This window comes from Chaetura pelagica, unplaced genomic scaffold, assembly GCF_000747805.2.
Source record: "Chaetura pelagica isolate M959 unplaced genomic scaffold, ChaPel_1.0 scaffold425, whole genome shotgun sequence".
Classification (NCBI taxonomy): Eukaryota; Metazoa; Chordata; class Aves; order Apodiformes; family Apodidae; genus Chaetura; species Chaetura pelagica.
The window spans coordinates 1,506,295-1,529,871 of record NW_009953205.1 but is presented as its reverse complement, the minus strand read 5'-3'; the positions used below and the strand labels follow the sequence as shown (position 1 = coordinate 1,529,871).

The window sequence follows — 23,577 nt, the reverse complement described above, 5'->3', positions numbered from 1 at the left end:
CATAAAAGTATTTTTAATCAGTTTTCTAAGGCTTATGGTTTTTTTATTAAAAATTAAAAATTTGACTTGCATTTTTATTACTGATTTATGTAGGAAAAAATCTTGAAAATGCAAATAAAGCACACCATTCAATCATGTAGGCATTAATTATTTACAATATGTTGTCCATTGTGGAGAGATTCTTAGCCTTAGGGGGGAAATATAAAAACAAACAGACTGAAAAGTATACAAAACTTTACAACTACAAATCAAGCTTCCTTTTCATATAAATTATACATTAAATATAATGTAAGAATCACAAAGATCTCATCTTTGAAGCACTATCAAGCGTATATTTACACTGGGAGAAGGAACTTCTGCAGGCAAACTTCCCTTTCATGCCTCATGGTCATCCCTGCACTCCTCATAGATGGAGCGCAGCGCATGGAGCGCTTCCACTGTCACTTTGAGCTTTCCAATTACTGCACCATCATCTTGTGCATCGAAAACTACAAAGGAAACATCAGAAAACAGCATTGGCAACTTCATTTCAGGTTTTGGTTTTCTTCTGAAAAGTTCTCTTTAGCATTTGAACAGATTAAAAAGGGCACCCAGTATATGCTTTTAAAAGAAAACTAATAACCAAATAAATAAATGACCTTCTGGTTCAGGCAGTCAGCTTACTGGGAACAGCACTCTAACAATTACAATATGCATCAATAGAAGCATTCATGTTGGAATTATCTTTGAAGTAAAGAAAACTATCTGCATGACAATTACCTGTATAAATTAAATTTTTTTTCACAATACATAAAGACATTCCAAACTCTATTAAAATAAACATATATGCACACTTTAAAATATTTCTAAGTAAAAAATATACTGATTCATGCATTTTCCACGCTGCACATGACCAGTCAAAATCAGCCAGGACAGTATTTAAATAATAACTTGCTTTTTTCCAGTTCATGCAATGCAATTATTTTATTTCAGGCTTTCTCTGTGTTGTAAAATTGTAAGGTGTCGACAAAGATGGTATTTTCCCTAGACTAAAACATTTAATTATCTTTATCTTTGTGTATGTGGGCTTTAAAATAGTATTTAAAATTGCTATTTTACAGAAATTAGCTATCATGATTTAAAATTGCACTCTTTTACAGTACCTAAGTAAGCCCAGAGGACCACAATCTCTGCTGCTAGCAGTAAAAAATGATGCTCTTTCCCAGTCCTGCATAAAAAGTATTGAGGCTACCTAACATGACTCTAGAAGAAATCTGAATAAAAACAAATAACCTTGGTAGAAAACCTTTTCAAAGCTAATTATACAGCAGACAAATGGCAAAGTTATGTATTTACTACACAAAGTGAGAGAAGGACTCTGGGACATGAAGTGATGAGCTTGCATGCTACAGCTTCGAAGCTCAGAAGAAGTTTGGAAGAAAAAACCCCATGGGACAAACCTTCCATCACTTGGTTTATAGAGCTATTATAGGACAGACTGCATGCTATTTTTAGAGATTTAAACCATTTCATATATCCTTGGACAAATCACTCAGCGAACTGTCAACTTAAAGAGAAGACTTCAGGGGACATCATTCTTTTTACTTACAAGTACAGTAGGATAACTGTAATTAATGATATCAAAAGATAACACTAATTCTATTTTCTCAGTTTTAATATCACCATATTATCTCTGAGACATGTTGTTACATGTCTTGTCTACACTCTCTCTCATCCAGCCTCTTGCTTAGCCATTCACTTAATTGCTTCAAATTTCACGTTGGCCACTTTTACACAATTAGCAATGCAAGGAACAAGATATGGAAAAGATATATGCTTGCAGTCCTCAAAAAGAATGAAGGAAGTTTAGGGTATCTAACTTAAAAATGACTAGATCTTGATGTGGCAAAGTACTATCAGTTTCCTTACGTCTAGATTTATTCTTTTTCCCTCAAACAACTATCCACCCCTGAGTATGTGTACAATATTGTTTAGGAATTCTGTTTATTGTACCATTACATTTAATTGAAGTCTGTGTCCTGATCTTAAGAACAGATCTTTTTAAAATTACTTTGTCCATAAAAAAATATACTGATGTAGTCTAATTTTGCCATGATCTGACATACATTAACGTAACATTCCTTTTACCTCTCTGAAAGTTCTAGATTTTCAGAATATATGCTTATGGATGCAACACCTAAAGAAAATAATCTAAAGTGTGCAGTATCTGCAGGCAAGAGAAATGTGGACAAACTCCCCCCCATGCTGGGCTGCACCAAAAAAACTGTGGCCAGAAGGGCAAAGAAGGTGATTCTGCCCCTCTTCTCTGCTCTGGTGAGACCCCACCTGGAGTACTGTGTACAGCTCTGGAGCCCTCAGCACAGGAAAGACGGGGAGCTGTTGGAGGGAGTCCAGAGAAGGGCTGGAGCAGCTCTGCTACAAAGACAGGCTGAGAAAGTTGGGGCTGTTCAGCCTGGAGACGAGAAGGCTCCATGTACATCTTAAGATCACCCTCAAGTGCCTCAAGGGGGCCTGCAGGAAAGCTGAGGAGGGTCTCAATGAGGAGTTATCATTACATGGCAATAATTACCTTTTGCCAGAACAACTAGTAACAAAAACCAGTCCTTCCTGTTATAATTATTATCTCAGGAAACTATTAGCATTTTTAAGAGTTTTGTGAGAGTTGACTTGCAAGGGTACAAAGTTGTATCACCAATCAATCTTATCAAATGGGAATTCTGACAAAATGGGAGTTATTGTCATAAAATGCATAACAGAAAATTTCTAGTGAGATACCATGACATATCTTTTTGAAGGTGATGTGTTTTTGTACAACTACTTGGAGAAAAAATATTGGTGGAGAATAGATTAAGTGGTTTAGCTACAGTACGAAGAGCATACAATACTTATACTATTTTTCATGGGTATGGAACTTTGATTCTTCTGAGAGTTTTCCTTATCTGTTCCTGCAACTTGATGCATACTGTGAGTATTTTAGCTATAGCATGGATGTGAATCATGCATGATAATGGAAATAGATAAGAAAGCAATAACAACAGTACACAGCTTTTGCAGATATTTGCAAAGAAGCGTGGAAACCATTAGTTAACATTAAAATTAGTTAGTATTTCTTACAGAAAAAAAATGAAAAAAAAATTACTTGCACAGTAAAGCTTGCAGAGACAACCAGAAATTCAACAAATAATTTTTAGATTACAAAAGGTTACAATAAATAACCTCCAAAACTTACCATCAATATCTTGCTCAATTATATCTCTCTGTTTCTGGAATATCTCTCTCAAACTGACATAAGCAAAACCAATATCTTCACATTCCAGATCCTGTTCATCTTCTGGGGGATCAGTCACCACTGTAAATCGTAGGCTAAACATGAAACAAAATAATACATGTATTTACCTTCCAAAAGGGTTGAAAATCAACTCAAAAATGAGAAAAGAGGGCAAAACTCACACTATTTTAGCAGTGAAGCAGAAACTACAACTCCTTATCAATTATATTCAACATTTTCTATGAGAAGAATAGTCTGAGATCCTTTCTTTTAAATCTTTCTTAAAATCATCCTACAAATCTCTGTATTGTGAATGTGAGACCATCTATGAGCAACCACTCCATAATTTAGGTCCAGCACTGTATTAAATCTTAGGCCATGTATTTTCTTGGCTTAACATTGAGTGGTGTTGGAGACATCAGCTAAGTAACCAAGACAAGCAATATCAAACGTTTTCGTGCTATCAGAAATACTAGCCATATTCTAGGCAGCAAGCATTGCCAAACACCAAGTGTAAAATCTTTAGCTGAAAGTTATTGAGAATTTTCACACCTCTTCTAGATACTTGGAGAACATACTCCAGACAAGAAAACTTTCCTTGCAGGAATCCCATGTCTACTGACAGAATAAGAATTTTTTACATCCTTTTAAAAGCACTGAGTGCAAAGATATTCACTAGCCACTGCAAGAGAGACTAGAGAACTAAATGAAAACTTGTCTGCTCATAAATGGCCGAAAGAAAAGTAAAAAATAACAATTTCCTTAAGCTTAAAACATGCTTTATGATGAAGCAGAAAAACCTAGGATAGATATTTATTGTTGTGATAACACTTAATGTTGTTATTAACAGCAGGGAATTTAAGAGTGCCTGGACAAAGATGTGATGCAGGCAAATTTGATTCTAATTCTTTATTCCAGAGATCAGTCACTTTTAATATGCAAGGATCAAACCTTATGTATGAATACAGTACATTAATGTGAAGCTAACACAGTACACATGCTCTATATTCCTATAACATGGATGCATAAATTTTTATTTTGTTTACTTTGGAGAACAATTACTTCACATAGTCAGTTTCTTGGAGTAACAATCATTTCCTACCAAGAAATGATGCACCTGTCAGGATCAAGCCTGGAAACCTCTTGCATAAACCTGTTCACCCTTGTTATCACAGCAGGGTGACTGTTAGAAGAATGGATTCCTCCATTCTTCACATATGTCTCGTTTGACACTTGTCAGAAGAGCAGATACTCTATTGCCAGGTCAGCAAGCATTGCAAGTACAATCTGGCAAGAGCAATCAGGTATGTTTCTCTGTGTGACCCAAATTTCTGCACTCTTTAAATGCTGAAAGAAAGCTGTGGAATACAAACAGGATGAAGAATAAAGGATAACTATGACACAGGCACAGCAAGTTAAATGGACTGCCAGAAATGCCTGTTCTCAATAACTGATTTAAAGACGTGAGCATTTAAGTAAACAACTACTGGATTCAGATGATAAAGTAAAATATTAATTTTTAATCTTCCCCCCACACACACTTTTACTAATGTTTTTAAGCATAGATTCCTAACATAAGGAATGTGATTTGAATCCCTATTGTGCAAAGAAACAAAAGAAAAAAGCTACCCATGTTACACAATACAGCTATAAGAAAACGCAAGTCTTTTGACAAGATTTCCATACTAATGATAGAGACATTGTCTGTCTGAACATGTAAATGAAGGTAAAGTTGCTAGTCAAAAGAGAAGAACTCTCTTTGTAATATGCAACAATTACTAACCTAAGTAGGATTGCAAACAGTCTTCCTGGTCTCCTACCACCCTCATGCTCATATATTTTAGATTTTATTTCATTCTATTTAGCAGCATATTTTCTCAATTGTCTTGCATGCTGAATATTCTTGCATTTTCTGCTACTAAAGCCATTCAATCAGACGCAGAACTGAAAATCAACATTTGTGATAAACACTTAAAATTATTCCATATCAAGTATCACAGAAAGGTTAAGGTTGGAAGGGACCTTAAAGATCAGGTTCCCACCTCCCTGCTATGAGCAGGGACACCTCACACTAGACCAGGCTGCACAAAGCCTCATCCAACCCGGTCTTGAGAATCTCCAAGGGCATCAACAACCTCCTTAGGCAATCTATTCTAGCATCCTAGTACCCTCATGGCTAAGAATTTCTTCCTGACATCTAAGCCTAATCTATCCTCTTTCATTTTAAAACCTTTACCCCAATAAATGAAATTGAAATAAAAATCAACTTTCTTTTGAAGTCTTATCTTTTAATGAACAGCAACCCCCTACCCATAAAGGTACTTTCCCTCAAACACCGTCCCAGTACTCAATTACTTACTTTTAAGTGTCAACTAACAGAGTATAAATCTGAGAAATTCATTATTTTCAGGGCCATGCTAGCTTCTGTTTTAACTACAGGATTAGGCTATTGATGCAATTTTGGTTTAGTAATTTTCTGTGTTACATTAACATGTAGTTTAATATCTAAGAATATTTAGTTAGTTAGCTATGTATTAACTTCTCAGATACCTCCTCAATAAAGCCAAACAACAAGGCAAACCAGAAGCATTATTTACAAGTCCCTTTGGTATGGTTTTTCAGCACTAATATGTACCTGTCAGTATGCAGACTGGGCTTCAGAAGCATAGACTTGAGATACTCTCTTCTTGCACCATTATTTGCCTTGTCCACATGTATCACTGCAAAGCAAATTGGAATTAATAAAATTAGTTATCAATCGGTTTTCATCTTTCAGAAAAAAGTGCATGAAGAAAAATGAAAGAGAAACATTTCTTTCCCTGGTCTTTCCTAAGGAAAAGCAACAACCTTAGAATCAGATTTGAAAGGTCACGTGAGCTCATGGCGTTTCACTGGCACGTTTATGTGCGCACTGTCAAAAAAGATACAAGCAGCACCTAAGCAGGCCACACAGCTGTCATCTTCTGTTCATGGCAAAAGCAGTCATGATTTTAAAAGCCAGCAGTCTTTATTGCTTTGTATTTGAAGTGATTTACTGCATTTTCTTCCACTGAGGAAGCTAGTGATAATGATAATGTACGGCAGAGTGCTTGTCCTTTTTGACAGGCTCAGTAATTTAATCCTCATTTCCTGCCACAATATTTCAATAAGAAAACATCTAGACCAATGGACTGAAGAAAATCCACAGCCTGGGGAGTGCGTGTTACAGCTTTGACAGCCTTTTACTGTTTTAATTTAAAACACAAACAAAAGGACCAGCTTTTAATTTTTGTACCATTAATATGATCTACAGTGAAAAATAGACTTGGTTTGGTAAGAGACTAAAAGAATGAGAAACAGGGTTTTAGGAAACCCTTAAATAAGTTCTTGGGCCTCTTATATTAAGAAAGTAGCTTCTTTCTTGTAAATGGTATCAGCCAACAAGAATCAGTAAACTAATGTGAAAATAGTTTTCAGGATGCAAAAGCTGAAAAAAACAGTGTTAAAGGAATGACTTTTTTTTGGAAACTAAGAAAGGCAGCTGTGAAAATTTTGCTGTGACAGAATTAGAATGAATATAAATCTCTGAGAAACAAAATAGTTCCTCAAAACATTTTTTATTTATTTTTGAGGGCAGGAGGAGGAGCTAGAAATTTGTCTGTCTTTAATTCCAACATCTTTAATATTCACGTACCTCAGTCTCTTCTAGTGATTCTGCCACTATACTAAAAAAAGCCCCTTTTCACTCTGCACATCACATTAAGTTTTCCTTTTCCTATGTGCTGAGAGAAATCTTTATTTCATACTCTCTTCCATTATCCAAAATCAACTTACTTTTGTAAAAAGAAATTACCAGTTCTACCAAGAAGCAGAAAGTATTGGAATACAGGAGTATGAAAGAGAGAGATGACAGCTCAATTCCTTAACTCCTTGGAGAAGGATTTATTGAGGGACATATCTCCATGTCCTTCTAGGAAGCACATCTTTCAGAGCTACCAGTTCTTCAGTTTCCTCCTCAGCTCTTACGTGGCCAGAAGAATCACTATTAGAAATTAATTACTCTCAGACAACAGCCAGTACAATTGCTATCTGAGTAATTCCATCAAAGGAATCTGAAATTTAACACCTTTTCCTCTACTAACAGAAAACAAAGCATTAGTTCTCTACCCTGAATTCCTTAGTTTCTACCTACCATGTTCTTACTCAAGTTACAAGAAGCTGCTACTGCCATCTGCTAGTCTTTTGGGCATGTGGATGACTTTCCACATGTGCTACTCTCATGGCCAAGTATTCCTGGGGCCACTACAGGAAGTGATGGGGAGGCAGCAGGGAGACAGATGGACAGCCAAAGAACTTCAAAGGAGCTGCCACATCAACAGATTCTTCCCTTTCCCATAAGAATTCCAAATGAAATTTCCTAAGCTTACTAATACTGTATATAAAACATTTTTAAATGGAATATTTTTACAAACTTAAAGAGTTTGAATTCATTTCATTCAATGGAAAAATTCAGAGTAGCAATTAAAACACTCATTTCAAGAGCTCCATTCATGTCTGGGTACAATGATTAACCATAGTAAAAATATATTTTTAGATCCTGATGAATAACATGTTTTTATATCACCCCTTAATACTGCTTCAGCTTAGAATGATAACATTGCTCAAAGGCATAGGATACCTCATATTTCTATCCAATTAATTGCAAAAATATTTCAAAATTAACTTGTGACAGTTTGCATCTCAAATTATGATTTTAAAGCTTGCCCTAAAAAAGCAAGAAAACTTGAAGATTAGAATGGCCCTGGAATCTCTCTGAAAATCACTAAACAGTAACATAGTTGATTCTTTTATCGCATGTTTTTTTCATATTTCACTTTCTAAGAAAATTAAGTTACTACATGATGAGGCATAGTTTCATCACCATGAAGAGAAACTGCCTCACAGTGTTGAGTTTTAACGGAGAAAGGGAATAAACAAAAAGAATTCTAACAATGTTTTCTGATGCAAGGCTTTGATATTTTGAGTTAAACTGAGGAATCCACCTTTTAAAATATGAGTTAACTAACCTCAGAAGTTTATTTTTAATAAAAAATAAATCCCTTTTTCTTTCCCCTGCCTCCTCTTCCTTTCATCTACTTAAGCTTCTACTTAAAGTTGTTCAAATAACCACTTGATCGCACAACAGAGAGAACTTTCCAATTATATATCATAGAATTATAGAATAGAATCACGGAAGGGTTTTGGTTGGAAGGGACCTTAAAGATCATCTAGTTCCAAACCCCCTGCATGGGCAGGGACATCTCCCAATAAACTAGGTCGTTCAGAGCCCCATCCAGCCTGGCCTTGAACACTTCCAGGGAGGGGACATCCAAAACTTCCCTGGGCAACCTGTTCCATTGTCTCATCACCCTTAAAGTGAAGAATTTCCTCCTAATGTCTAATCTAAATCATATAAAATATTAGCAAAATTTCACGTATCTTTCTTCTACTTCTGCTGCCTGCTCTCCAGAACCATTATATACAGAGATAAGGACAAATTTCAGAATGATCTCTTACTTTTTAGTAACTTTCTTGCCATCACAGCATCTTCATATTTAAGTCTTCATATCTAATAGAATACTTATGCTTTTTGTTAACAACATTTATGAACTAATCTGAGCTTTGTAAATTAAGTTATTGTGGACTCAACAAGAAAAATGTTTATTTTTCTGAAAGTAAGAGTCGAGCATCAACGGATTCATTTACATTTGAGGGAAACTGGGCTTGGTTTACTTGAAGTAATATGTTTCCCCATGTTGTTCTGATAGTTAAATTGCCATCTGGTTCACTTTCAAGCCTGTGACATGATTGGAAATAAATAACTACTGGCACACCATTCTGAAAAGCATTAAGAAGTTAAAATATGAATTCATTGCTTACTATCATCTGTAACATGCACTACCATCAAAAACAAACTGTAGCAACACACACAAAAAATTCAGAATCCTTCCTTTTTACCAATTCACAGGACAAAGTCATGGTGTAAACACAATTTAACAAGTTCTGCTTTTCTTTCAATTCATGGGACTGCAGCATTTAGAGCCATTCTTGGATATACTAATAACTCTCTAGCAATAACGAACACAACAGCTCCTCTCCTCAGTTGGTGTGGCCATCAGTAGATACAACACTTAATGTCACGGAAAACCAATAGTTAAGTGGTAAAACCCTAGAGTGTATAAATCTCCCATTACAGTTTCTGTTCCCAGACCTCAGAAGAAAGAAAACTACCTTCTAACTAATCCTAGTCAGTAAGTCATAGTCAAAACAAACAATTAACATCAAGTTACATGCTCTAGCACGTTGTGAAAAGGGAAATCCATAGGATCTTGTATGTCCAAACCAATGGAGTTCTACTGTGTTATTTTTCAACAAGATTCCACTAATCATCTTACATGACAAGCAACAACAGTGCAAGGTGTTCAAAAAGTATGGAAATATTGTCTAAGCAATGAATCTTATGGAGCCTTCTGTATCAGTCAAGATGTCTCTAAAACAATAAGGCTGTTCCATTTATAAAAAATTGAAAATATTTTCTTTATAAGAATTTATGATTTTTTGGATTACTTATGGACTTTCTCCTTGCAAAAACCTAGAAGACTATTAGTTTTCCTCTAAGCTCAAAGTAAATTTCTTTCTACCCATGCAAATCTCGTTTTTATTAAAGAAAATATTCAATTAACCTCAAATATTCAACATACTGAAATTTAATTAGACATGAATAAGAGATGCAGTAAAGCTACAGCAAACACACATGCAGATTTCATTACTATTATCTTACTGGCTTTCCAACTGACGTTATCAAACAGCAGACTCATTAGGTTTTTTTCCCCCTAGATGCAAAGTCAATCCTGACTAGAAATTAGAGGACCAGTTATCTGAGTAAAACTCTGCAAATAACAACCACATGAGTATTATGTTGCAGAGTACAGTTCTGAAGCAATTAAGACCAATTTTGATACTGGGTTGTTAGGATATTTTAAAGTTTAAGCACTTCTATATTCAATACTTAAGGAGCAAATAGAAAAATCCAAGTTAGGAAGTCAGGTTTCAACTAACAAAAATAAGATGATACGATATTACCGGATTGGAAAGGCTTATGAATTAGTCTCTACAAAGCATGATTCTCTTTTCAAGTATCACAGCTTGATATGTATTCATTTAAGTTTCATAATTATCCTATGAGATTCAAATTTTATTCTGTATTCATCGTAACACTGCTGCATTTTGCAAGTTTAACTTTGCAGACTCAACACTTAAAAAGCTAATATTATGCTTAGATCATACCCAATATACACAGGAATCAGAATATCATGTGTTTTTTACCTCCTGAACAGTTATTATATTCAAAGCAAAGAGAATTCAAGAAGCAAGATAAATTTAAAGTGTTAAATAGCTTTTAGTGGCTTATGGTGTCACTTCCAGGAGGTTTTTAAAAAAATTAATTATGTCTGTCTTTCCAGAACATTTGGAGTTATGTATACAACAGCTGTAGTGATGGATATAGTTCAGCTCATAAAAAAGTCTTACTTAGATATCTGAGGTCTCATTTAGTAAATGATGGCAGAAATCCTCTATGTTTGAACAGAAACAAGTCTTAGTGAATGAAACCGTTCACAGTGCCCTTAGTTTTAGTGGTTTTCTAAAAGTTTCCTAAAGCCTTACAGAGATTAGTGTCTTTCTCAGACTCAGCTAAGTTAACACATTGTGTCCTATTCTCCATATTCTCTCTCAAATGGGTGGTCCCACTATGGCCATGGTTGATGTGACATCTATGAGGGATTTTGATCTTCAACTATGGGGTAACTCAATAGTTTATGAGCACTAGAAGGATATAAATGATTAAATTCTGTGGTAGGTCTCCCTCTTTACCTCCATGTCTGTATTAGTGATGCATCACACATAGGAAACTGATTCACCTGCTCTTAGCTAAAAATGCAATGCTTCAAGTCCAAGACAACATGAAGCACTCAGGCTGAATTTTAAATGGAATAGACTTTAACAGGAAAAAAATCTTAATGAATAATTGAAATACAATGAAATAGCTGAGAAAATAATTAACAAGAGAATTATGATTTATTAAAATAATTTCATGTATGCCATTAGTGTAAATTATATTGTGCACTGACAAAGTATTTTCAAATGTTAATTTATTAGAGAATAGCATATGGAATATGCAGGATTAAGTACTACTAAGTAAATAGCAGTGTATTAGTATTAAACATGGCTAACTAATTTCCTCTTTCAAAAAGTTCTTATCAAAGGAACACTGAGTACTCCCAAGTGATGATCAAGTCCCCTTACATATTTTCACTTTTCAGCTGTATTTAATTTGTACATGGTTATATGGAATGTTTTTCTTTTGCTGTATCATCATGTACTGACAAAGGGATCAGTGCATCATGTTCTTTTAAAAAAGAATACATATATTTTAGTTATGTATAGCACATAAATCTGAAAATTAGGCTAGCAGCATATTTAAATATATTGTAATGTTACCATTTCATAAACAAGCCTACTTCAATAATTCATTTTATACTTGATGATTGCATTCTTCCATCATTTCTTAAAAACTACCTTTAAAATTTCTGAAAATATTTGGGAAATAGACAAATACAATTGGTACACAGATGAATGCCACTATAACATAAAGAAGAAGTAGGCTTTGTTGGCAGGCTTTTTCATAAGACAGAATTTAAGAGAATCAGGAATACTTACCATTGCTATAGTTGTAGTGAATCCTCTGACCACTTGTTGGTTTTGGAAGTGACAGTGGGGTCTCCTCTGCAAGGATGTTGTATAATCTGCATTCTACAAACAACTGCTGTATTGTTTCATCTGATACAATTCGTGACTCAGTAAGACTGAACGAGATAATTTCAATCCGGATTTTTTCAGTTGCCTATTTAAAAACAAAACAAACATAATGCAAATTATTTCATGTTTCCTGAAGTGTTAGCAGAAAACAAACACACACGTAAATAATTTATCTATTTTGTATGATTAACACTGATTGATGGATTTTGACATAGACATGATGAGATTCTAAAGCCCCAGGGTCTGTAGTTAGGAATATTGTTGCAACAGATACTGATTTACATTCGGTGTCAAAAATATTTTGCAGTAGTCATACTCTGCTGGAGAAGATTAGGTTAAGGTTATCTTCACGTACAAATGATATCTGAACCACATATTGAAGTTGCCATTATTTTTAGCTACACAACAAAGTAATTTGTACCTTGATCCTCTAACTGACTGAATTGTAATACTTAATAATTGATTGTAATACTACAAAAATACTATAAAGTTCTCCAAATAAAAGGGAATTGTTAGTCAGGGCCTACTACAGACTATACTACCAATAGCTCAATAAAAATTTATCCAGTCACAAATTAGATAGGCATGTACAGTAACACTGTATTTGTACAGAATTCAACTTCACTCCCTAAGCTTTTCAATTTAAACATACATTTACAACTTAAAATTAACAATATGATAACAAAAGTAATACCTTTCTGCATTATCTCTAAAATGGCATTTTTCTGTTGCTTATATGAAATGGTTTCATACTGTTTGGCAAAGTCTTATTTGTGTACATGTACATTTTAATAAGATTTATATATTTAAGTGGGAATGTCAGACTTCACAGAAAGAGTCACAAATATTTCCCTAGGTAACTCTGTAATTCAAAGAAAGAAAAACCACTATGATTTCAAAACTGGAATATAGGTGAGCATTCAAAGATGAAATTCTTCAAAGAGCAAAAATAACACACTCAAGTTCAGAAACGTCAAAAGATTTTTTTTACTTCTTTCTTTTCATGTTTCATAACTTCATTTAAAGGTATTTCCCCTATATGGAAATATTTTGAGAATTTTTTATTGTAAACTTTAACTTGAATAAATTACATTCAAAATATTAGCTTCCCAGATTTACTGTTATAACTGCAAGTCAATATTCTAATTTATTATCAAGATTGCTTTTTTCAAGGAAATTATATAATTAATCCAACTGAAAAGCAGGTGTATCCTATCATAAAAATATCCATCATACAGAACAATTTCCATTGCTGTCAAGCCCTTTCAATATTTGATGAAGTAATTTTACCCCCTCCTTTCAAAAGACATTTCCTTTTATTATGTATCCTAAGACACTTTAGCTAAAAACCCAAATCTGAATATTTCAATAAGGTTGTTTTATTATTCAGTAGATTCATGGAAATTTTACTAGGATGACAGAGAAAATTCCACACCATTCTGTCTGCGCTAATACAGGTACGTGGCTTCAGCTGGCAATATTACTGGGATTAGCATAGAATGATGAAATATTTAAAGGAATTTTTTTTTTTCTAAAATTTAATAAATCAAATGACTGCCAAATGTCATTAAAGTGATGGTCTTTGACTTGAATATGCTTTTCATATTCAAATTTGAAAAGAAAGAGATGAAAGCCTGGAAAGGTTACTCAGTTTCAACTAATAACCTCAAGCATTCTATATTCACATGCATAAAAAATGAAATTGGCTCCATTGTCTAATTTTACTTCAGAAACAACTCTTTTCTTCTTGCCCTGAACAGATGTATTAGCATCTGTATTTAAAGTGATATGCTGAGTGGTTTTGTTCGCCCCAAAGTATTTATCAGCTGTGTCAAGCTAGTTTGTACACAGACAGTAGTTTATGAATCAAGTTGAAATACAATATCCTGTATTATAAACTATTTTTTTACATAACTTAAAATTTGTTTGACATATTTAATGCTTGTAATTGCATAATGTAGGCTAAGAATATTAGTTTGTCAAGGATCACAGGGTAAAGCCAGATATTCTGCTTTCTAACTTATAAGGAAACAAATAACTGAGTCATACTATTCGAAGATTCTAAGAAAAAACAACAAAATTAGTTCAGAGTTTAACAGCCAAGAATATTTTAAGTCCTGGTTTTATTAATATTGAATATGAATACATCATATACAATGGAGAACACATGCTGATTAAAAAAAGGTACGTACAAATGAAAAATATGGAACTGCTGAGAAGCAGCAGAGTAGCATCACATATTTCTCTGCTAATACAAAAATGCGTTTATTATGTAGCAATGCTGAAAATATTTTTAACATCCAACATATGATAAGAATTAAGTTTTAAACATCCATTTATATTTCTGTGATGCAGAGTGAAGTATGTTATTAAAATATTTTCCTAAGTTTTGGGTTGGTTTTTTTAAGCTCAGGTCTCAGTTATTAGGCAGTATTCAAGTGAAAAATTGAGAGTTTGTTATGTCCAATTACTTTCCACAAATCATTTTACTTTGATGGGAATAAAGTTATTATTTTAGTATTTCGAACAAAATACAGTATGAAATTTCCTCTAAGAGAGAGGCTGGACAAATGTATTAAAATACAGAATACTAAATGCTTTAAGAGCAAGAGGCTGGTTCAGTGTTTTCATTTCAAGTGAGGTAAACAAAACATGGGCAAGATACTTAGTCTATGGCAATATTCTTTCTTTCCCATTTAATATTGACTCTTTCTAATTAACACCACCCAGAGATGGGGAAGAATCAATGAACTCCTTCAACAATCTTTAGGTTTAGGTTAAGTACTAAATGCATTGGGCATTAAATTAGAATTCACAATATCAGCATAACTTTTTCCTCCTCTTTCTGCTGTCTGAGACTGAAAAAGCTTTTTTCAATTCCACAAGAAGTCTTATTACCATCTTCAAGTAGCCGTATATTTCATATTTTAATTTCCTTTTTGGTCCCAACAAAATACTAAGACTCAAATGATCCACAAAAGGAACCCACAGAATTAAATACTTCGGGGTTTTAAAAAATATAAATAATAATAAAAAAAGTTTTTGCTTTCTGCACTCAACAGCAGTTTCAACAGTATTGAACATGTCTTGCTTACAGGAAAATGTAAATGTTCCTATTTTTTACCTCCACAAGTTTTATTAACTGCCCTTGAAAATTCAAAGGAAACTTCTTAACTGTAAGATGAACTTCAATCCTGTCTTTACCATGCTTCAAAATATTTATCCTTTACTCCTTAATATTTTATGTATTTCCACAGTTCACTCATTCACTTGCTCCCTTCTACTTCCAGCAGAAAGCATGTCTAATTAGCTACTGTCCAATAATAACAAGTAATCATCAATATTACTTAAATCTTCCTCTATCAAGTGCTAAATTCCTGTGATTATCTCATTAACAGTGTCAGAACAGAGCTGCAAACCCTCAGTATGAAAAAAATTATGCCTGGTGTTATACACAGCAGCTGATCAAAATTCAAATTTAGTTTCAAATGTCATCCTTTGCTTTTTAGACTTCCAATTATAAAAATTCACTGTTCTACTTGTAAAGTCACCATAACTTACTTCCATGTCAATGAGCTCTGATAAACAGAGTCTCTCAAGTAAGCAGCTGAGAAACATTCATATTCATAACCACAAAAAAATATTACCAACAAGGTCGAAAATGGCTCCTGTTGATGGATTTCCTGTGGGCTTACATACTCAGCTGGGCAGCTGACTTTTTACTTAATATTCTGAATTTGTTACCTGAAAAGTAATGAGTTACCTTATGACTTACGATTCTGTTGAATAATTTTAAAACCTTTTGTTTGTGTTTTGTTTTTTTCCCCCATTTTTGTTATGTTTTTTTATTATTATTATTTCTCCCTTTTCTTTTGATTCTTCTGTCAAGAATAATATAACTTGTATGCAGTACTTGCTTGTAATTATTACTTCTAAGTATATTTGACTAGCTCTAGAAGTCATAAATTCACCATTTCAGTGTACTGTCTATTCAAACTACTGTCATCACAGACCTTACCAGTGACAAAAGACAACTTAGGTTTTCCTGGATTCATCACACTTTCTTGCTCTTCCTGTCTAATAGAGACCAGACTAGCAAACAATCACCATAATGATGGAGAATTGCAAATGTTCTTTGTTCAAGTTAGACCAATCAATCAGAAGTCTTTAAAAATACTGACTATAAAGCTTGAATAAGTTACTTCTATCTTACTCTGATATGACAGTTTGGTTTCATTAATTTTATTTCTTAGAATCATGGAATGTCAGGTTGGAAGGGACCTCAAGGATCACCTGGTCCAACTTTTCTAGGTAATACTATAGTTTATATGAGATGACTCAGAACCCTGTCAAGCTGAGACTTGAAACTATCCAACGTGGGGAAATCTACCACTTCCCTTAGAAGATTATTCTAATTTTTGACTGTCCTCATGGTGAAAAATTTACCTCTTGTGTCCAGTCATAATCTCCCAAGGAGCAACTTGTGCCCATCATCCCTTGTCTTGTTTTATTAAAAATGCTGGTGCAGTACTTTTACTTCCCCAGTTTTTTAGAGGAATAAAAAAAAAAAAAAAAGCCAGTTTAAGAAAAGCATTGGAAAATCTCAGAAGGCTCCCTAAACTATACCAAGGCTACCCAAGTCCTGCAGAAGAGAAATGTAAAGAGACATTTGCAATGCTATGTCCAAATAATCTTTTTTTCAGTGAATGCAGATACCTCATAGGAGGAAATGCACTATTCAAGTAATTGTACAAAAAAGTATTTATTGATTTGCTAAACATGAACTTTATGCTTCACATTTTCCCATGTTTGCACAAGCATTTTTCATTCACCAGCAGAGCCGTAAGGAATTGGTATTGCTATTCAGTGGTGGTTAAGAGAGATTTTAATGACAAAATTAGTTAGATCCCAAGGTCTTAATTCACAGGAACTGAAAATTACAGCTTTCAGTAAACAGCTATCAGCACAAGAAAATGCATTCATGTTATCTGCAACAAAAGAGAGATGTAAACACATTTATGGAAAAAAGAGGACCACTACCACACCAATTGGTTTTGCCAGTAATTGCCTTATGAGCACATTTTAAGACAACTTGGAAATCGACAAGAGTAAATGGTATTGTGATAATTGAATGCTATATTATCTTCTGTAAGAATTAAGTGTAGACATGGGAGTAAAAAGGAGTTGGGGATGGAAAAGAACAGATTTTTTAAAAATATATTTTTAAATGTAAAGAGCATGCCAAAGAAAAATGCAAATTCCCAGTTTTGATGTCTATTTTGAGGATCTGAAACAAGGCTCTTAATCAATGTATTATACATAAAATTGATAATGTTAACTTCTGATTATTCAAATGTATGAAATATTCATAGAGAACTGTCCAAACTTTTCTATTTCTCAGACTTCTTTTCTCTATTAATTATCATGCCTGGAAGCTTTTTAGTAAAAGCAGCAGTCGTCAGCCTGACTGAACCTGACAAGCTAGCAAGGCCCAATTACACTGGCACTCGGTGGCACTTTGATGTACTGGAAACGAAAAGAGATAGGGGCAAATTGTATAGCACATTATGTTAATGACTTGATTTAATCCAGCCACTAAACTTTATGTAGCCTGTTAAAAAAGATGCTAACACTAATTACGCCACTTTGGAAAGGAAAGAAGGGGACAAGCATTTCATACCGACAAAGTGAAGCTCATAAATGTTGTAAATGAAATGAAACAAAATGAAGTAATCTATGATTAATTATACATCATAGACAAGAAGAAAAGAGAAAGAAGCAAGTGGTACAGCTAAGTGCTGGAAAATCTGTTAGATACCCTTTATGATCAACATATCTAAGAAATAACCATGAACTGTCTAATTTGCAACATGCAAAAACGAAACAGTATGATCTTAAATGGCTTAAACAGCTCAGCACACAACTCAGACTTATAGGATAATTAGCATAACGATCTCTGAAAATCATGAATCTTATTTACAGTGTTTGATTACCAGCAGGATATTTATCTCAAAAGATAAAAGGCAGTGATTTTTAATCTTAAAAAAATACAAATTCAGTCACAATTTTCACCCAAGATCTCAAATACACCAATAACTATTTTAAAAATCCAATTTGTATCAAATATCTTGCCTTAATAATTTATAGCTTTTGTTATCTTATCTACCCTTCTTGAACATGCAGGTTCCTCTAGGTTATCACATTGCAGAACATCAAAAAAGTTCAGACTGGTAGTATATAACGTTACACCCCTGATCTTTTAAAAGGAGACTAAGACAGACCAGAGTAGTATTAACTGTTAGATATTACAATACATGTAAAGTGCTAGTTTTGGAATTTTTAATATTGTTCAGTCACTGTTAGATGTACAAGTTTGAATATGTTTTTGAGAACTATACTACCTAAATACTGCTCCAAATAAATTTTCCAAATTGCTCCTTTTAAGTCAAGAAAATATCATTACATGCCACACAAATAATAGAAAAAGTACACTGAAATGATTGGATACTGTGCATGCACAGACTTTATAACTGCTGGGAAGTCAGGAACAAAAAGATATCTACATAGAAAATCAATGCAGATTTTGCTTGTAATTAACAACTTTAAGCTTCCGCAATTGCCATTTCAACAACAATTAATCACATCAACATACTGGGATGAAACAGTGGGGAGCTAAGCCTTGTAGATTTACTACAGGTCTCGCAAGTGAAATTATCCTCCCCTTCCTCAGAAAGCTCTGGAAGAAGCAGTTCCTGAAGCATCTTTCTGCATAAAGGCAACAGGCAGGACTGAACAAGACTAAGATGTTTGGACATATACATTACAATATTTATCCTTCCTTACGAAGCTTTTGTGCAGGACTAAAATTTGAAGTCACATTAAAATTAGAAATGTCTAGTTCCATGTGTATATGACAATCATTGAAAAGACAACAACAATTTTTCCCACTAAAAAACCACCTATAAATCCCATACACAATACACTCAGGTTACCCATTTCCTGTGAAAAGGTGTCCATTTGAACTGGAACCAGGAAAACATACTCATTGAAAAATGCCTTCGAACCTGACCTTAGATATAGCAAAGCTACTCTTAGAGTACATTAGCCTTTTTTTTTAAGATGCATCAAATAATTGCCACACATACTCTGACTCACCTGTTTCAGAGTCTTGGATATTGGACTTGAAACAATACAGTCATCACTGTCAGTTATTACTGATTCAATGGCTTCATTTTCTTGTCTCTCATCTTGATCTGAAAAAAAACAACCCAACAAATAAAAACAACTAAAAAAAAGTTAAATACAATCCCAACATAGTTAAAACTCCCTATATTTGTAAGTCTGAGTCTTGCTGAGAAACCTGGTAGCAATATATTTGCTTTTTTAATAAATAAAATGCAGCAGAATATTAACACTGGCAAAGCAATGATTGTTAAAGTTGTCTAAACTGTATTTTTTTTCTAATCTGCTAGAATAACCATAATGTTTCATAGATGAAAGCTGATGAGTGGAATGGTATAAGTCCTGTGATGAAGAGAAGTATAAATAACAGTTAGCTTTATATAAGAATATGGCCTGAATTTGTGGATTTCCTCTGAGTACATTTAACACCATGCACATGTAAAAAGGAAGGTACTTTATTAAATAATAATAAAAAAGGCAGTCCTGAATGCAGGCGAATTATTTTCTAAAGCAATCAGGTCTTTTTTCTAGGGAGAAAATTACTTATGAACACAAAAGGGATTCAACAGCACGTTTTCCCAATTTTTCTAATCAATTCTTATGCAGAAGCTGCATGCCACCTAACATAAAATTTTAGCATCTTGTGTGTGCTTCCACTTTAAAGTTAGTATCTTCAATGATAAATAGTTTAAGCTCAGAGGTGGAACACAATGACCTGGCTTTTCTAATCTTTAAGTAAATCTGCCTCTAACAACTTTATGTCATAGATGTAGCAAGACATACTTCCCCTCTCACTGAAAGGATTTCCCGTATCAGCATTGGCTGTTATCTGCAGACAAAAGGAGCATATTCATTAAAATAGTCTTTAGAACAGCATAGTTCTGAGGGAGAATATAAAGACGTTTAAAATAGAAGCCAGGTTTCCTTTAATATTTTATGAATCTAGGTCAGATACTAGATTTTTGCATTCAATTACAACACAGTTTCCATTTGGGAAGAAAACAACACCACCATATCCACCACCAACTTCAGCTATAAAAGTACACCAGAATATCATTTCTGTCATGAAGCTTCTCATAATGAGGCAGCTCCCACTGCTAGTAAGAAATGCTTCAGAAAAATGAAATACAGATTTATTTAGAAATATATAGTTACTTATTCATAAAAATGAATTCTACCTTCTGGTTCCAGTTCTTCAGCTATTTCTGTCTCATCTCCAGAGGTAACTGAGTTTTGGTCAGCCAACTCCCCCTCTGACAGATGTGAGAGGTCTTCCTTTTCCTGCTCGGTCTCTTCAGCTGTCTCCTTCACCTTCTCTGCTGCTAGACTTTCTTGTTTAACCTCATCTACCACATGCTATATAAAAACAGACAGGTTTATAGTCTTTATAACAATCCTTGAGCAGTCAGAGTTAAAAACTTGAAGAGTTATGGCTCACATTCATTACACATTGCTTATGTAGTGCAGGAAACAATGTGGAGTAACAAATAACTGATACAGAAGAAAGACAATTCTCTAATGATGTATATTTGTGAAAGCATAACTATTATAATAATTTGCTACCTGTGAACATATATACAGCCTGCTAGATTTCCAGATTCATTTATATTTCAGGTCCTTCAGTACTGCAAGGTTCAGTTAAGAAAACAACCAAACAAAAAACCCAAACCTCCACTACCTTACTCAGTTAGCAATTTTTTAGCTTAAATTCTGCAGATTTTTCTGTTTCAAAAGAAAACTAAAATAATATACAAAAAGAAATGGCTTTGCTACAAAATGCAAACATGTTATCTAAGGTTAGTGCACAACTTACTCTGAAGTAGCCTTTCTTGCTTCAAAACGCACAAGTAAAATACTTGAAACTTACTGGCTCTTGTTCTGTAGTAAGATCCTGAAAAGATACTTTCTTCTCTGCTAGAGCTGCATGCTGTCTTGGTTTGGGTGTTGGTTTCTATAACAGAAAAAAGTATAGTTGAAGACCATGTATTGCCATATTCTAACCATCTTACATAGTTGTCAATTTTGAGGGATCTTATTGTTTCTCAAAGCAAAATCTAACTACAGTAAATTCAATTCTAAACAGGGAAGACAATGTAGGTGTTGTTTGAATTAGCTACACTCCCCTAGCAGAGATGGCTTTCAGAATTCAGCCACAAATGGATGTAAAACTCTACAGAACACCTAGGGAGTGAGAGTTCTCTTGAGAAATAACTATAAGACTAAATTCAGTGGTATCAGATACTTGGCAGAATTATTTATTATTCTCATTTTTAGAGTGCTGGATTCTTTTGCTGTTCTGTAGGCTTAACATATGTTTGACACCTTACCTGATTCCACTCCCTTTGAAGAATTTTAACACAGAAACAGAAAAGAGACTGGCATATTGGTAGTAATTGCAAAATTAACAAAATGATCCAGCAATATTCTGTCATGGTGTTATAATACAATGGACAAAAAATAATGAGGAAAAAGTAGCTTATTACTCTTCCTCCTTTACTCTTCTTGATGAAGGTAGAAATTATTCTCCATTTCCACTGATTTTTACACACACAAAAAATCCTTACACTACTTTTAATTTATGAGTGACCTTTAAGAAGCTATTAGGTATCTTGGCACCATGCACCAGAATAACAAAGCATGTGATGCAGATATACCTGCATATCTGTATACATGGTCTGGCTGCTTGAGAACTATTTTGGCTCAAAGCTACCTCCCAAGTGACTGAGTTCTGTCTGAGTTTCTAAGAGATCACAGAAACAACAGCTGATTCAGTGACTGCCATAAATTTCAGCCACAGACCTGAGGTTGCACAATCATGTGACTTTGGAAAGAGAATTAATAAGCACTATATTTATAGGTGAGACATGTAACATTTGTTATTTCTCCTCTCTTTTCTACCATTATAAAATTATTCATATCTACCCTTATTAAAAACTTCCAAAAGTTTTGGACACGACAGATTTCACTTCCCAAAAAAAGTCCAAGGTGGTGGTGTATGTACGTATAGGTACTATGCATTATTTTACAGTAGTGACAAACCCCAGCCATCTGGAAATAACTAAACAACTTGCTGTAATGGGTCTTTTATATCTCTTAACTTCTGTGAATTTGCTGAATTACATACAGTCACTGATGAAATAACAGAAGCAGGCAGGGCTGGAGTCTGCTGTTTCTCCTCTGCTAGCAATTTAGTTGCCATTGTTTTCTCATTTTGAATGTGATTCTCCAAGTCTGCAGCCATTGTTGATCCACTTGGTGGTAGGTAAACAAACTTCCACATCAATTCAACTGTGATGGTACCAGCAGCACATCTTTCAGAATCTGTTAGTTCAAAAGTACCTGAAAGCAAAACGCAGATCTTGTCTAAATTATCTTGCTTCATACAGATACAAGAAAATGCAAAGCAATGCTGAATGGGATTCAGGAATTAAGTAACTTAATAGTTTGCATTTTAGAAGCTAAATTGTGTCAAAATATTTTGTTTAGTACAACCAAATATATGCACTATAACACTGTGGGCATCCAAAATTAGAAGATTTAGAGGGGACTGGACATGTTTCTTCAAGATGTCCTGTAGATTTTTCAGGTAACTACCTCTTACTGCCATTTCTCAAAAGATCTAGCTAAAACATTTCCACGTTTACTAACTTAAGAAAAAAAGAAAACATTTTTTTTATAGAAAACATAAGGATTTTAAAAAATCTTTCAGTTACTAAATCTCGAAGATGAAATACCCTAAATTCACTAACAAATCTTCTCCTGTTATATGTTTATATAGAATCATATTTGATTTTTTTCACAAATGTCTCTGTTGACAACAAAATACTCATTAAACAGCTTTTATGTTCTAAACACCATAGTAAAATTGTAACTGATATCAATCTGCAGGGAGCAACTGATGCACTGAAGGTAGAGCTGGTGCTCACACAGGCTGGGGGTTGGCAGGCCACAAGCAGGTCTGTAGAAAAAGAGCTGGTCTGTTTAACAAAAGTAGTAGAACCATAGATTGTTTTGGTTGGAAAAGACCTTTAAGATCATCAAGTCCAACCCAGCACTGCCAAGTAAACCACTTAACCATGTCCTTAAGTACCACATCTTCACATCCTTTAAAATATCTCCAGGGAGAGTGACTCAACTATTTCCCCAGCCAGCCTATTCCAGTCCCTGATGACCCCCATACTATTTCCAGATATGAAACAGGAAGTGACAACTTTGTTAATCTTAAAGAGGTCTAATTCTTACCTGAGATAGATCTGTCATGTGCTAAAGAAATAAGAGGCACACGGGCTTTC

The 23,577-nt window shown here is 34.1% G+C and overlaps 1 protein-coding gene across 1 annotated transcript in view; it reads right to left on the bottom strand.

The window, feature by feature from the left end:
• Positions 1 to 217: 217 nt before the first annotated feature.
• Positions 218 to 23,577, bottom strand: part of RPGRIP1L (RPGRIP1-like) — a 54,189-nt gene continuing 30,829 nt past the window's right edge. Inside the window, exons 18-26 of the mRNA XM_009997472.1 lie at positions 23,528 to 23,577; positions 22,410 to 22,624; positions 21,153 to 21,236; positions 20,464 to 20,641; positions 19,259 to 19,338; positions 12,005 to 12,188; positions 5,904 to 5,988; positions 3,230 to 3,363; positions 218 to 488 (exon numbers count right to left, since the gene is read on the bottom strand). The exon at positions 23,528 to 23,577 is cut by the window's right edge and continues 3 nt beyond it. Coding sequence (XP_009995774.1) covers positions 376 to 488; positions 3,230 to 3,363; positions 5,904 to 5,988; positions 12,005 to 12,188; positions 19,259 to 19,338; positions 20,464 to 20,641; positions 21,153 to 21,236; positions 22,410 to 22,624; positions 23,528 to 23,577 — 1,123 coding nt within the window. The 3' untranslated portion in view covers positions 218 to 375. The remainder of the gene's footprint in view (positions 489 to 3,229; positions 3,364 to 5,903; positions 5,989 to 12,004; positions 12,189 to 19,258; positions 19,339 to 20,463; positions 20,642 to 21,152; positions 21,237 to 22,409; positions 22,625 to 23,527) is intronic.